General features: G+C 34.1%; 1 protein-coding gene across 1 annotated transcript; it reads left to right on the top strand.

Annotated features, from left to right (window-relative positions):
- The first annotated feature begins 13,267 nt into the window (after positions 1–13,267).
- On the top strand, positions 13,268–15,422 carry LOC143618654 (2-pyrone synthase-like). Its single transcript, XM_077090769.1, has 2 exons — positions 13,268–13,441; positions 14,416–15,422. The coding sequence occupies exons 1-2, from the start codon at positions 13,273–13,275 to the stop codon at positions 15,420–15,422; spliced, it is 1,176 nt and encodes a 391-aa protein (XP_076946884.1). The 5' UTR covers positions 13,268–13,272.
- The last annotated feature ends 415 nt before the right edge of the window (positions 15,423–15,837 follow it).

Raw genomic sequence — 15,837 nt, 5'->3', positions numbered from 1 at the left:
GTCCAGGTGGATAGATTTCAAAGAAAGATTAACTTCGAGTTAATACTAGAGGAAAACAGGACTAAACCCAGAAAGAGAATTAGGAAAATTCTCATGATCTGTTTATACATAAGATATGGACTAGCCACTCCAAGAGCATATGACAAAGGAATTATTGATACCTTTTAAGAACACTAGTCAACCTTCATTATACCTGGAACATGATTATAAGACATTTGAATATATTGTCTTATACCATTACCCTAACATCATTCTCAAAGAAACAAACCTTTGGATCATGCTTTATATGAAATAGAAAACCATAATAAAGAATTAGTTGAGGTCAGGGAAAAGAAAAGGAAAATCAGAAAGAGATCCTCTCTCATACTACTGAATAGCTAAATGTTTCAGACCTTTTGTATTGTATCGTTGTTTCAGTATCTTGGTAATACTAAATCAATTCCATTTTACAGAATGTCGAATCCTAACAATCAAAAGAATAATGAAGAAGTTTCAAGCAACAGAAACATAACAGAAACTGCACAGGAAATCCATGAGCAATATTTCGACAAAATGAAGGAGATGATCCACAACACAATAACTCCTTACATAGACACAATGAAAGAAGAGATACATAAGCTTCAACATTCAAATAATAAAATTAGAAGCCATCCATATCGAACTCCTTCTCATCATAGCAAAACCACCAAAAACCATTTAGTAGCCCAAGGTTGTAGTTTCGAGGAATTCGAAGCCTTTAAACCAAAAGAATTTTATGGAGACCAAGGTGTCATACCAGCTTTACAATGGCTGGATGAGATCGAGACCATTGTCATTATTAGTCAATGTACCGAAATTCAAAAGATACAGTATGCATCTCTGAAATTTAAAGATGAAGCCCTAGAATGGTGGAACAATTTAGTTATGTTAAAGGGCAGAAAAACCATATATCAAATGAAATGGGAAGCATTCAAAGAACTGGTGTTACAACAGTTTTGCCCCAAAGAACTTCTGCAATACTATTTTTTTTTCTTTTTCGCTCTTTTTTTTTTTACTTTTTTTTGTGCACTTACGCATCTTTTACCCTAAAATATATAACTATTTTTCTAAGCTCGTAAAGAATTTGGACATGGCGGGGCGCCACCATTCATTATTTACTTTCATAAAACAAAGTGGTGTGCTAGATTTTTAAATGCATGTAATTCTCACCACCTTAGGGTAGTCAAATTACGGTAATACTCGCTATGCCTTATTGAATTTTCAGCTTCACTATCCCCCCTCAAGATGAGAACCCACAAGGTTTATGACTATTAGGTATGTTAATAATAATCAATTGAAACCTTTCAAAGCTAGTTAGGCCTACCAACACATCCCAAATTAAGTGTGCTTTCTATTTTTTTTTTCTCTTATATATATTAGTAGTTTTGAAAAACCAATCTCTAATTTTTCTATCATTTTCCATTTTGTTGCAAAACATTTAATTCAAGGGACATTTTTTTTAGTTTTTTTTTACTTTTATATAAATATATAACTTTTTTTTTGTTTTTTTATTGAATTTTTTTATTTCTTATTAGATATAAATATATTTTTTTAATTTTTTTTATTAATTTTTCTTTTATACTACCTAAAAACGTCAGTTTCTCATCCCCACACTTAAATGACACATTGTCCTCAATGAGACAGGAAAAAGATAAAAAAATAAAACAAGCATTCAAATATAAGTAAAGTGAAACAGACTCCCCTGGTAATATGACGATATTGGCTCGCGAGTCGTGTCCCATGCCCTCCATCTCGATCGTGAACAAAAGCAAATGTCAATAGTATCGTCTCTCACGAACGAACGCGGCAATCCATAAGCTAGCGGGAACGACATCCCCACACTTGAATTAAACCATATCAATCAGCCAATAACATCCCTGGAACAGCAACCTGAAAGCAAACCAAAAAACAAGCAGCACACGGAAACAAGAAACCCCAAAAATAAAAATAAAAACTAAAAACAAAGATAAAAACAAAAACATACTACCGGGTTGCCTCCCGGTAAGCGCTAAGTTTACAAAAGAGTCTTTAGCCGGACTCGCTCCCAAAATCTCAATCAGGAGGCTTTTCTTTTATCCAACCCCGGTCTAACCTTTAGTTTCACCCGTCCAATATATTTAATCAAATACCACATAGTGGAAATAAAAAGCATTTTAAAACCATCAAACGGGTCGGACCACAAATACTTAAACTTACCCGGACCAAACCTAATACGTGACATATAATGAGGAAAATGGTTATTCTTGCATTTCAGTGTTGTCCTATCATTCTTAGCGTACCATTTTTGAACCCTCAAAACGTGTCGATCCAAGCATTTTCGCGCCCTCTTCTTCGACTTTGTCGATTTCGTTGGCGATCCACTATCTAGTTCCTCCACAGACCTGTTAACGCTCATATGAAGTGGCAACTCGACTACCTCCAAATTCTGATCATCCTCTGTTGCCACTTCCTCTTCTTTTTTGTTTGGCGTATGCTTGATCTCCATTGCTGGCTTCCCCATGATTAGTGTCTCTAAGTAGATTAGATCGCCAACAGGGTCAAATTTTCCATTTTCTTCATAAACTGGTAAACCCACCAATTCATCACCAAACTCATCCTCCCAAGATGGTACATGCTCCCCATGTTTGTCGTCTTCAATCTGGTCAAGTGGCTCCTCAACAGCATCTTCAATCTGGTCAAGTGGCTCCTCAACAACATCTTCAATTAAGGATGCAGTGTAATCAGGTAGCTCCAACTCCATCTCTTCTATCACACCCTCATCATCATCATTCCAAAAGTCATCAATAGGATTAGTACATTTAACTTCTTCCTGAACCGGAGGTGGGACTGACTCGTCCATTATCGTCTCTGGTTCCAAAGTGATATCCTCACATACAACCTCATCCTCTTCATAAACGACTTGCTGCTCTTTGTAAGAAAGACTCTCAATTTGATATCTAGCACTTAACTCCTCTAACCTAGCTTCTAGTTCTTCTAATTTACGGAGCCTATATATTTCGATCAACTTATCAAGCCTAGCTTCCAATGCCTCTAGTTTTCGAACTGTTTCACGTTCCTCTTCTTCATCTCTTTCCAACATCTTCTATATAAACTACTCCTAAACTGACTCGATCTATTGAACATATTAACTAGACTCGATAAAATAAAACAGAAACTAAATTATCCTAAAGACAACTAGACATGCTAAATCTATGACACGGAATCACAAGACACACCACAACTCAAGACACAAAAAGACCAATTAACCAATTAAGTTCAATCAAAGCTAGTTTCGCTATCGCCTAAGTGTCCCCGGCAACGGCGCCAAAAACTTGATGTGCTGAAAGTGGTCTATAAAAACCTAACCTAATCTAGACACTTTGGTTTTAAATTTATAAATCTAGACTATCCTAATGCTAGACCACTAGACAGGCAAGTGTACCTATCAACTGTAGTAAAGCCTAATGAAGTCCGGATATCGAACCCAAAAGGACATTAGCGACACCTAAACTAGACTCTGACTAAAAACTTAAATAAATATACTTAAATGATTTGTGTGTTTTTTTTATTATTAACTATAAACTAAAAAACTACTTAAACTAAAATGATATTGACACTAATAGACTTTAACTCGATTATCTAGACAAGCTCAAAGAGCGGAGAAACACTACCTAGGTTTAGAATCCTACTTATGAATCTTGGATCTCTCACGGCTATGAAAACTATGATGGAACCTGGATCTTAAAATACGGCACCCTTAGACAACCTAGTGGATCCCTGATCATTCTCCGGGTGTCACCTAAAAGGAAACACTAAGGGGCGTTTAAACTTACCGATTAGTTGGATTACCTGTCAGTCTCACTATCTCAATACACCCTAAAGTGCAAGGGGTAACCTAAGAACAATCGATAAGACACGGAATTACAATGAAACTAAGGAAATCTAGGAAACCTCCTGTCAGAGCGTTCTAGCCTAAACACCTAATCCCAAGGACAACCCGACTATCTATTACCTCTTAGTCTCTAGATAGGTAGAATATAAAGCTCTAACTAATCACTAACCAATGTTCCTATGGATTACTACGTCTAGCGAAACCATAAAATAATCACAAACACAAAGTAGGCGACCTAAATATGCGTCTATAACTGAAAGACGTTCAACAAGACACATACGGAACAAAGATCAATAATAAATAAAAACTATATATGCAAACACATCAAATCAATTGTAAAAAGATTATTTACTTTAGTATTAACCCAACAATAAAAACCAAAAACCAAGAAAAATCCTCAAATCACAAAGTAGTCATCAAAAACCTAGGTAGCTAGGGTGTTTAGCTAACAACCATACTCAAGAAAATAAAATAAATAAGTTCAACACCCAAATTCATAATAAAAATAATAAAGTTAACCAAAAAAAACGTGTTTGAATGAGTAGGTGTGAACTCGAACACCTTAGAAAAATTCCTCACTGGCGACTCTAATTGCTCTCTTGCAACTGCTTTATGAACCAATAATATAACAAACTGTGCGGCTCTCTTTGTTTGACTTTCACGAGAATATGTAATCCCAAGACCAATAATTATGAACCAATAATATAACAAACTGTGCGGCTCTCTTTGTTTGACTTTTACGAGAATATATAATCCCAAGACCAATAATATCCCTAGCTGCTCCAAGAATTAATAATAATAATGTCCAGTGGCGGCGGCTCCCCCTCACCAAAAGAAATATATCATCGTTATATATGTGGTCATGGGGTCTTCCACCCTAAGTGATTAATGGGCCCCATATAAATCAATCATCAAAAGACAAGTTCAATTAACCGTTGAACTAAATTATTATTATTATTATTATTATTATTATTATTATTATTATTATAATCTGACGTTTCTTTATGTTATATATTTTTTTCTTTTTCTTTTTAAGTATTTTATATAATTATAATAATAATTAGTATTATATATCAAATGCTTGACTCGTCATTCGTCGATTTCAAGTTTATTAAAAGTGTTCCATTTTAATCCGTTGTTTCTAGAAACCATTTAACTCACATACGAACCAAATAATAATAATATTCGATAAAAACTTAGCCCAAAAGCACTTAAAAGTAGGGATTATTTATATAGTAATACAACGTATTACTGTGCAATATCGTTGTATTACACATGTGTATTACTATTTATTTTTGAGTTTAATAGTGTTTTATTGCATATATTCAATATTTGTGTATTTTATATATAGTAGTGTTGTATTATATGAAAAAAAATAATAAAATAAAAGTCGATGTGGTGCACATGCGTACTAATGTGTATTCGATGTGTGTATTAGTCTTATATTGCATCTATACAATAGTGTGTATCAAATATGTGCAAAATAGTATTGTATTCTATGCAATACAAACGCTTTTGCACATATGCAATGCACACTATTACACATGCGCACTATACCGACGAGGTTACCGACAAGTTTTTTTTTTTTGGAACCAATAACAGCATATAAAAATAATGGAAAAAAAAAACTTCAAAAAAAAAATTTTTAAAGTTAAAAATAGCTTTTTAGAAGTTTTTATGAGTTTTTAAGTTTTCTCTTTAAGAAGAGTTTTCACTAGAACCCATCCCTATATATATATATATATAGCTATCATTATAATTTATATTATAATAGATCAAAGTAATTAATTATTGATGTGCGTCGAATAACCCTCACAACTAAGCTTTAAATATAAAACGAAAATCCTAAACCACACACAACCGGCAAGCGTACCGGTCGCAAGTAGTATAACCCTAGGAAGTCCGAGTATCGAACACGTGGACACGTAAGACGCTAACGATCACTAACCCTAGACAAGACCTACCTAAGAATAATATTTAATTGATTTTTGATTTTTAATTACTTAACTAATCTAACTGGACTAACTAACAAAAGTTACCTAAAATAGAAAACTTAACGGGGAACTAACTGTGTTAACTTCGGATGGAGAAAAACGTCTACCTAGGTCTGAATCAAACTGTAGGCCTAACAAGCTAATGGATTGAATGATATCTAGACACCGGTCCCTAAAGATTACACAACTAAGGATCACTCAGGCTCACTGGATTACCTCTCGGTCTCACTCAATAAACCTTAACTACTCTTAATCGGCTAAAACGACCAAACCGGGAAACAATTGTTAACGTGTTCTAATGTTGACTCACCTCTCGGTCTCACCAACACTCGACCCTAATGGCAATGAATACTACACAACCAAGGATAGAGGAACAATTTAACTTAAACCAAAATAGATCAACTAGTCGCTCAAAACACCTAAACCTGACAAGAAACGAACTCGCTCTCGCGCAATCCTTATTCTAGCACGCAAAGGCAATGAGACAACCCTAACTTCTTATCACCTCTTGGTCTCTAAGAAGGTGCCTAACCGCTGTACTTTAACCACAAATTCAAGCAACAAAACCCTACGGTTGTACCTACCGCAAACAAACCATAAACACAAAGTCTATAATCAAACAATGCACCGATCAATCAATACAAAACTAATTAACCGACACAAGGGGTTTAAGCAATGAATGACCAAAATTTCCAGCCCTTAAACACAACCTATTTCATGTCTAAATCAAACTTACAATAACAATTAACATCTATCAATCAAACAATCCATAAAACTTATCAAACACTAACATTAATCATCATTCCTAGGTAGAACTAACAAGTTTAGCCGAGAATCATAATTGGACAGCAGCTAGCATTCAATAAAAACATCATATAACTCATATCAATCATCTCAAAATTCATTCAACAATCAATAACAATCATAAACACTTCAATCTTTAACACAATTGCAAAACTATGTAATCAATTGAACAAGAAATAAAGATGATGAACAATGTGAAAGATGAAAGGATATGGATGATTATGGGCTGCTCCCGGCTGATGTAAACTGATGGAGAATGATCCCGAGCCTTGATTCTTGTGTCTTCTTCCTTCCCTAGCCACCACACACTCCAACCTTAAGCCTAAAAAAACTTTTTTTCTCTTGTTCCTTGGCTGCTGTCTGCGATCGGAACCCAGCTGCTAGGCTTAGGGTTTTTTTTTGTATTATAATATTAACAAGAGGCTTGGGCTTTTCCATGATGTAAACGGGCCGGGCTTTGAGTCTTGTCTTGAAATTGTATGCGTGAAAGACCTGTAAGTTCCTCGAAAAGTCCGGTTTTTCTTCCTTTCCACCCTTTGCCTACAAGATAATCAAAACTATGTAAAACCTATATAAAACAAGTTAAAATACATAAAATATGATATAATAACGTGGATAAAAGGTGCGGAAAATACGTGTGTTTTACAACACATCAATTATACATTATCATATATTAGTTGGGTAATTGTTGATGGGCCATATTACCTTTAATTAACTAATAAAGGATTTCCCTTGAGTGTATATATAGAGAGAATAAATTAACATCATAAACACACATACAATTTTGTGTGTCTCGTCTCTCCTAAACCGCGTTCCTCTCAAGAACCCTAACACCATCCTTAACTATACATCCTAAAGGGGAACTCAATCCAGATGACAAGCATGTCGACTACGTCATACTCTGTTACGGTTACTACTCTCCCTGTTGTAGCAGGTTCATAAGTTTAATATTTATCATGTTTTCTATTACTTTCATGAAGAACTGATAAACATAAAAAGATGGTTTTGGGTGGTAAATCAAATGAGCTAATGTTGGATTATTTTTACTTTTGGAGTTTTTATTTTTGATTGTGCTATTTGTTTGACTACCGATAGTAGAAAAGCACCCTTTAAGTATAACGACAGTGAATATCTATCTATCTATTTATCTATACTATATTTACCTAAGGTTCCGCCAAGTGGTCCAATGACGACTTAGCGACACCCAAGTTTACATTTATATATATATTAGATAATATATCAGAGATGGGCAAAATCAGACGTTTCACATTAAGGTATTTACAAGTAATATTGCACGTGGTACAATCATGAATAGGACCAAAATAGCCATTGTCACATTAAAACTCACGTGTTATTCTATTTTATTTAATATAGTTACAATATTGCCCCTAAACTATAATCAACTTTTATAAATTTAAACAATAGTTACAACTATAACACTTAATCTTTTACCTAGATCTTATGTTAATTTTCACTTCAAATCACCACCCCCATGATGATTTTTAAACGTTAATAACTTTTTCACACTTTAATATTTTTTTTAAAAAAATTACACTATAAAAATGAGTATATTTTTAACTTTAATTTGAGTATGATATTGTTATAGTTGTTTTAGTTAAAACAAATAACGTTTTACTTATGGGTGTTTGCGGTCTAGTTTAATGGTTTTAAATTAAACCGTGAGTCAAACCATTAGTAACGATTTTTTGTTGTTGAAAACCAAAACAGAACATTTGAAATTTGAAAACGACTGACCAAAAGTTAAATTAAAAATTATCCATGAAATCCAACCGATGACCGATTTGAACGATTTTATGGTTTCAAACCGAACAATAAACACCCACAAACTTATTACGTGATTATCAAGTGATCTACCTAGGTTCAATTCTTGCTGCCCTCAATTGTTTTTTCTTTAGTTTATTTAGTTTTGTTTGGTTGTTTCGTAATTTGAATATATTAATTTATAACTACTAAATTAGTTCTAGATTGGATTTTAATTTTTTATATTAAACATAATACAACATGATTTTGATGTTTTTTCTTGTAGCATCGCAACAAACCTAACCTATCGACATCGATCGCATTCGTGTTAACTCATTACTATAACGAACAAGTTTTTGTTTTGTTTTTTTTTTTAATTTTGTTTTAAATATGTTAACTTGACGAAACTATTTTTTAGGTTTAGCTTTGATATCATAATAGACGTAGCCGATGCCGAGCGAATTCGCGTTGACTCACGACAACAACGCCGTGTTTTGCCAAACACATAACAACCCCGACACAGCGTGCCGAGAAAAACCTAGTTGAAATACATATAAATATGGACGATAGGAAAAAGAAATGAAGCAAAGTTAGATGGTGACAAAAAGTGGTTAGTTAAGTTGGTATGCAAACCATCATCATTCAAAATAATGGAGTCATCGAAATAGAGTTTTATATGCACGAGCTAACAGATGTTCGGATTCATGGCTATAATAATAATAATACTAGATGGGTTTCGTGAACCCGCCGCCAACACGGCATCAAACACATAGGTGTTAGTCAGCGCGTAACGATGATGGTCTGCGTGTAGCACGGCATTGGACGTGTAACAGATGCCAGTACGTGTGCAATCTGATATCAAATGCATAACCAGTTTCGGTACATACATAACTTGAAATTGGACGTGCAACTTAAGCAGAGCCCGTACGCGTGTAGCCGACTATTGAACACATGCAACGAGCACTAGAATGTGCGTTACCAGCATTACACGCGCGTGACTCACACTACATGATAAACTCACTCTCATCAGTTGTGTGGAACGCTGGGTTAAGCGGTTATCACGGTTGGTGTGGCGTTTACGTGTCAACAATGCCATCCGCATAGCAAACGCCTTAACGTGCGTAACATTTGCCCAAAATTAAGAAGCAAACATGAAATGCATAGTAATTTGATAAGAAAATAAATTAAACCAACCGTTTTGACCCAAAACCCATTCCGATTCGACACCGTTCTAAATCAAAACTCATTATGACCTGACCTCTTTCGACACAAACCCGTCTGACTCACAAACCAGATTAACATTTTTTTTTATTGACCGGTTCCAACCCAAACCCATTATGACCCCCATCACCCGAACCCGCCCAACCTTACCCGTTTGCCAGTCCTAATTGGTAATCACGTAACATGCTAATTTTTTTAAAATTAAAAAACTTAAGCAATACCATACTCAAGTTGAAAAAAATAAAATGCTCGTTTTTATAGTGTAATTTCTCTTTTAAACATTAACATGTGAAAAATTTATGCCCGCTTAAAAATATTGGCGATAGTTGGTTTAAAATAAAAGATAAGCGTGTAACTATTCAATAAATTAACAAAATTTATTGGAGTTTAAAGACCAAACCGATAACTATTTCTGAAGAATTAAAATTAACCATATAATAGTGTGTTAAAGACAAAATTGCCCCATTATTATAACTTCGTATGGTTTGCGCATGATTTATTTTTATACTTAAATTTTAATAGGTCCTCAGTCCTTCGTTATATATAATAATAATAATAATAAAAAATATTAATAAAAGATAACACGAATAATAACAACAACAACGGTAACGATACCAATAACCATAACGATAACGATAAGACCTTTGCATCAGGGTCATCCATAGCTTATGTGGAGGAGACTTGTGAGAAGGATGGAAAAGCCAAGTGTTGTGAAGGTTGAGGTGGAGGTCATCCATCCTTGAAGATTCTTTATCAAGGATGGTGAAGGATGATGGTTTGTGGGTCCTCCGTATTTGTGATGTGGAAATTATGAGGTTGCTTGTAGGAAGAATGAATATGCTATTGTTGTAGGTAAAAATGTTAATGAAAAAAATGAATGGAAACTTGATGTGGCACGCTGACTAGGCTGTTTGTGAAGAAAATTACTCTGAACTTATACGGACAGTCTAACGATAATAATGATAAGAGAGTAATTTCAGTGATAATAAGTATAATAACACTAATAATGAATGAAAATCATAGTAATAATAATATTAATATGGGTTGAGTTATTCTACAAAGGCCAACAAAAATAAAAAGTGTTAGAAAACATAATTAATTGACACGTGACAAATGATGACAAAAGGAAAAAAATATAAAAGTAATAAAACACATTTATACTCTCCACATGCAAGTCACGTGCTAATTCTCTTATCATTTTAAAATGTTTATAACGTTTTCATATGATATTAAAGTAAATAAAAAACTTTATCATAATAACAAACGTTTTTGTATCTTTAATATGAGTATGATTTTGTTATATAAAAATTACAATAAAAATCACGTCATTGTGTCTTTCTATTTGGCATTGTGTTTTTTTCGTCATTGTATCTTTCAACTTATCATTATGTTTTTTTTAATACTAATAACACTATTGTGTAAGAATAATATGTAAATATAATGAAAAATACCAACAAACTATCTAATACATAAAACACAATGATGAATACATATTACACAGTAACCTGAAACGTAAAATACAATTTTTAATACATATAACACAATGACCGGAAACGTAAGAGACAATGGTGAATACATTTAACACAATGACTTAAAATGTAAAACACAATGAAAACTACATATTTCACAATGACTTGAACGCAATACAAAATGAATATATCAAATTAAGAACGGCACATGTCAATCCCGAACAAAAGACCATGAACGTATTATACAAAGACTACAACATAATGATAAGTCAAAAAGATAAATGTTGAGCACAAAGACACAATGGCAAACAAAAAGACACAATGAATTAATCTTTGTTTTAATTTTTATTTTTAATTTGAGTACCAATTGAAAAATACAAGACCAAAATCTATAACACAATGCATAGAAAAACCCAATTAAAAACACAATGAACAACCAATAACATAATATAAAAAAATCCACTAATATTTTTTTTATATAGAACAATATGATATTCATATTAAAAATAAAAAAATGTTTGTTATTATGGTGAATTTTCTTTTCTAAAAAAATGTCGTATGAAAAAGTTATAGACGTTTTAAAATGATGGGGGAATTGACATGTGCCTTGCATGTGGCGAGAGAAAGTCATCATAAGTGGGCTATTACCTTAATGCCATTCTCATTCAATTTTTATTCTTAAATTAATCTCAACCATTCAAATATAAGATTAATGAACTAGATTTCTTATCACACTTCTCATTTTTGTTGTACTTTGTATTTTAACATTATCCTAATGATAATAATAATAGGGAAAATTCTAATAATAATCCATTTTTAGAGAGAGAGAGAGAGAGTATGAAAACAATCTTTGAAATTTTCAACTTCCCAAAACCATCCACCCAAATTCGTCGACGCTGATGCATTTGGATTCTTGCAGATGGTTTTCATCTACCAATAAGAGAGAGACATGTGTAAAGTTACCTAACCCGACAGTTTTGTTATCAAATCTATCTAGCCCGATTCTTTTGGACTAAAAATCATCTTCACCAAAACCATGTTTTCCAATGAAATTTATCTAGTCTGTGAGATTTCAAAAAAAGTTGAATTTTATGTTTTTTGAAATTCATCTGATTCAAGTGAATTTAGTCTTTTGACATACATCCATAACAATCTTCATCTTCTTCATCTTCCGGCCATGAATATAAAACCCACTTTCTGGCCACCGGCACAACTACCATCACTCCACCGCTAGCAAAAACCCACCTCAAACACTACCACCACCACTCCGCCTACTAGCAAAAACCCACCACCACCACTCCACCCGACGGCCAAAACCCACCACACCACTCCACCTGTCGGCAAAAACCCACCACCACCACTCCACCTGCCAACGGGTGGAGTGGTGGTGGTGGGTTTTTGCCGGCAGGTGGAGTGGTGGTGGTTTTTGAGGTGGGTTTTTGCTGGCAGTGGAGTGACGATGGTGGCGCCAGTGGCTGGAAAGTGGGTTTTATGTTCATAGCCAGAAGATGAAGATGAAGAAGATGAAGATGAAGATGAAGATGAAGATTGTTATGGGTTTTATGTCAAAAGACTAAATTCACTTGAAATATATTTGAGAAGATGAATTTCAAAAAACACAAAATGTAATTTTTTTTTTGAAATCTCACGTAAAAGATGAAAACAAGCTAAAAATTCACATGGGAGATTGTTTTAGATGAGATGATTTACAAACAAAAACTATCTGGGCCGATTGATTTGAACACAAAAGTCACGTGATAAGTAAGGTAATATACACTTGCCATAATCTCATTGGCCGGCCAAATCTATAGTTGGGATTTCCAATGTCACGGATCAGATGATTTTGGGTGGATTGTTTTGGGAACTTGAAAATTTCAAAGCCTATTTTCATATTCTCTCTTTTAAAAAGGACTATTTTCAGAATTCTTCCATAATAATAATAGTAGTTATAATAACAATAATAATTATAGCGACACCAAAAGTAGTAGTAGTAACAATAACAATAACAATAACTCGAGAGACCGCTTGTGTTGAAAAAAAACTTATATTTATAGATTATACTATTATAGCATATAGCCATATCTTCAATAGACCAATTTAGAAAAGAATGACATCATTTCACAAGGTAGTAGATATGGAAGACCTTCTAGAGATCCCAATGGAACAAGGTCTAGCCACTATTTTTGCCATTGGTACAGCAACTCCTCCCCATTGTTACAGTCAAGCTGATCACGCTGACTACTATTTTCGTGTTACAAACAGTGAGCATATGATTGATCTTAAGAACAAGTTTAAGCACATTTGTAAGTATTAATTTAATTCTCCTTCACTTAAATTATGTACGATATAACAATTTGAAAAGAAATTTAATATGTAACTTTTATGTAAGAGATAACATGTCATATGATTAATACGAATTTTGTTATCAAAAAATGATATTTGCATTATTCACTTATAAATTTCATCAATTCCGTATTTTTCAAGCCCCAAATAAAATTGCATATATACCTTTACAAGTTTACTTATTTTGTTTTATTTTATTAAAAATAAATTATAATTACTATTTTATTTTTACTCTTATTAACTGTTTTTCTAATGTTTCGTTAACTATTTTTTTTATTATCTTGTCTGCATTTTTGCCAAGTTAGGGTCGTAAGTGAGCTAGACTAGGGTGGGCTTGAGCTTGAAGTTAAACGAGTTAGCTTGGTTTGGTTATTTGAATGTACGTGCTGTAAATTTGAGTTAAAGCTCGGCTCATAAACAGCTTGGGTTGGTCCAGTGTTACAAACCAATTATTTATACTACAAACCAATTATATATACAACATAAAGCAATGAATGACTGATATATTTTTTGTCTATAAAACATAAAGCATATTTGCAAAGCTACGTATGTTTGCTTCCCTTTAATTACAACATGTTTGCAAAGCTACAATCTGCTTTGCAAAGCAGTACTTCGATATGTAGATATTTGGTTTGAATATGAATAACAATGTCGAATTTTGCGTTTGTATAAACTGGAGTTATGCTCACAAGAACATGCTGTGCAATAGAATACATAAATAAATCTCAAGTAGTTATACAACTGACTACATTTTATAGAATATAATTAAATACAAATCACAAAGGTACCAAAAGGAAACCGGAACCCGTACATCTGTGGAACATAAAGCAATGAAATGACTGATAATTTTTGTCCTCTGTAATACTATTTAATAAAATGTAGTTCAATTTCTTTTCTATATTCAATATAAATTTTAGCGAAAACCAACTTGTAGGTGACAAAACAATGATAAAGAAGCGATTCATGGTCCTGACAGAAGAGTTTCTAAAAGATAATCCGAACATGTGCACGTACTCTGGTCCATCTTTGAATACTCGCCAAGACTTGTTAATCACCGAAGTCCCAAAGCTCGGTAAGGAAGCCGCGACAAAAGCCATCAAGGAATGGGGCCTCCCAACATCTAACATCACCCATCTCATCTTTTGCACCACCTCAGGAATTGACATGCCCGGTGCTGACTACCAACTTACCAAGCTACTCGGTCTCTCCCCTTCGGTCAAGCGGTTCATGATGTACCAACAAGGTTGCTCGGGTGGGGGCATGGTCCTTCGTCTAGCCAAGGACCTTGCTGAAAACAATAAGGGATCTCGTGTCCTTGTTGTTTGCTCAGAGATCACTGCTATGATCTTTCGTGGACCCAATGAAAACCACATTGATTCTTTGGTCAGCCAAGCTCTTTTTGGGGACGGGGCTGCTGCACTCATCGTGGGTTCAGATCCAGATTTGGCGGTCGAACATCCCTTGTTTGAGATTGTTTCTACAAATCAAACAATAATACCTGACACGGAGATGGCAATGCACTTTCCCTTGAGGGAGGATGGCCTCCAAATGCACTTTGATAGGGATGTACCCGAGATGATCTCCGATAATATTGAGAATGTATTAAAGAAAGCGGTTAAACCACTAGGTCTACACGACTGGAACTCAATGTTTTGGATCGTTCATCCCGGTGGTAGACGCATACTCGATCAGGTGGAGCTGAAACTTAACCTCAATAAAATGAAGTTGAGGGCCAGCAGGCACGTGCTAAGTGAATATGGAAACTTGACTAGTGCTTGTGTGCTGTTCATCATTAATGAGATGAGAAACAAATCCCTTGAGGAAAGAAAGAGTACCACCGGTGAAGGTTTCGACTGGGGTGTTCTGTTTGGATTTGGACCAGGTTTGACAGTTGAGACGGTCGTTTTGCATAGCAAACCTTCTCTTGCTATGCAAAAGTGACAGTTGAAATGGAATGCACAGTAACCAACTTTTGCATCCAAATTTGATAATAAATTAATAAGTAAAGGTTGATTTAAGAATGTTTTTTTTAAATATTCTAATGAACTCTGAGTTCAAGTATGAATGTGTGATGGTGTGTATGGTTGTATGCGATTTGTAAATTAGGGTTTATCCCTTTAAAACTTATGTTTGTATAAAATATGGGTTTTATTTCCAGTTTATGAAATAAAAATCATGGTGTTTTTATAACTCTGATCAATTATTTTTAATCATGGTCCTGACGAAGTATTCTGCTGCAAATTATTTTAATAAACACCGATACCATCACTTGATATTCACGGCTCCCATCCCGGGGTATAGGAGTCGGGGGCTATGATAAGTAGTCTTCCTCCTCTCGATAACTTACAAAAGTTGG

The sequence above is a fragment of the Bidens hawaiensis genome, unplaced genomic scaffold (genome assembly GCF_021521415.1).
Source record: "Bidens hawaiensis isolate Kalapana, Puna unplaced genomic scaffold, B.hawaiensis_p1.1 tig00419722_1, whole genome shotgun sequence".
Taxonomy (NCBI): Eukaryota; Viridiplantae; Streptophyta; class Magnoliopsida; order Asterales; family Asteraceae; genus Bidens; species Bidens hawaiensis.
The sequence above is the reverse complement of the archived record's forward strand: the minus strand, read 5'-3'. Positions and strand labels throughout refer to the sequence as shown.

Excerpts from the sequence above, each read along its gene's own strand:
- LOC143618654 (XM_077090769.1), top strand. The coding sequence starts at position 13,273 with ATGGAAGACCTTCTAGAGATCCCAATGGAACAAGGTCTAGCCACTATT. Across the intron at positions 13,442-14,415 it reads GAACAAGTTTAAGCACATTT|GTGACAAAACAATGATAAAG; the intron begins GTAAGTATTAAT and ends ACCAACTTGTAG.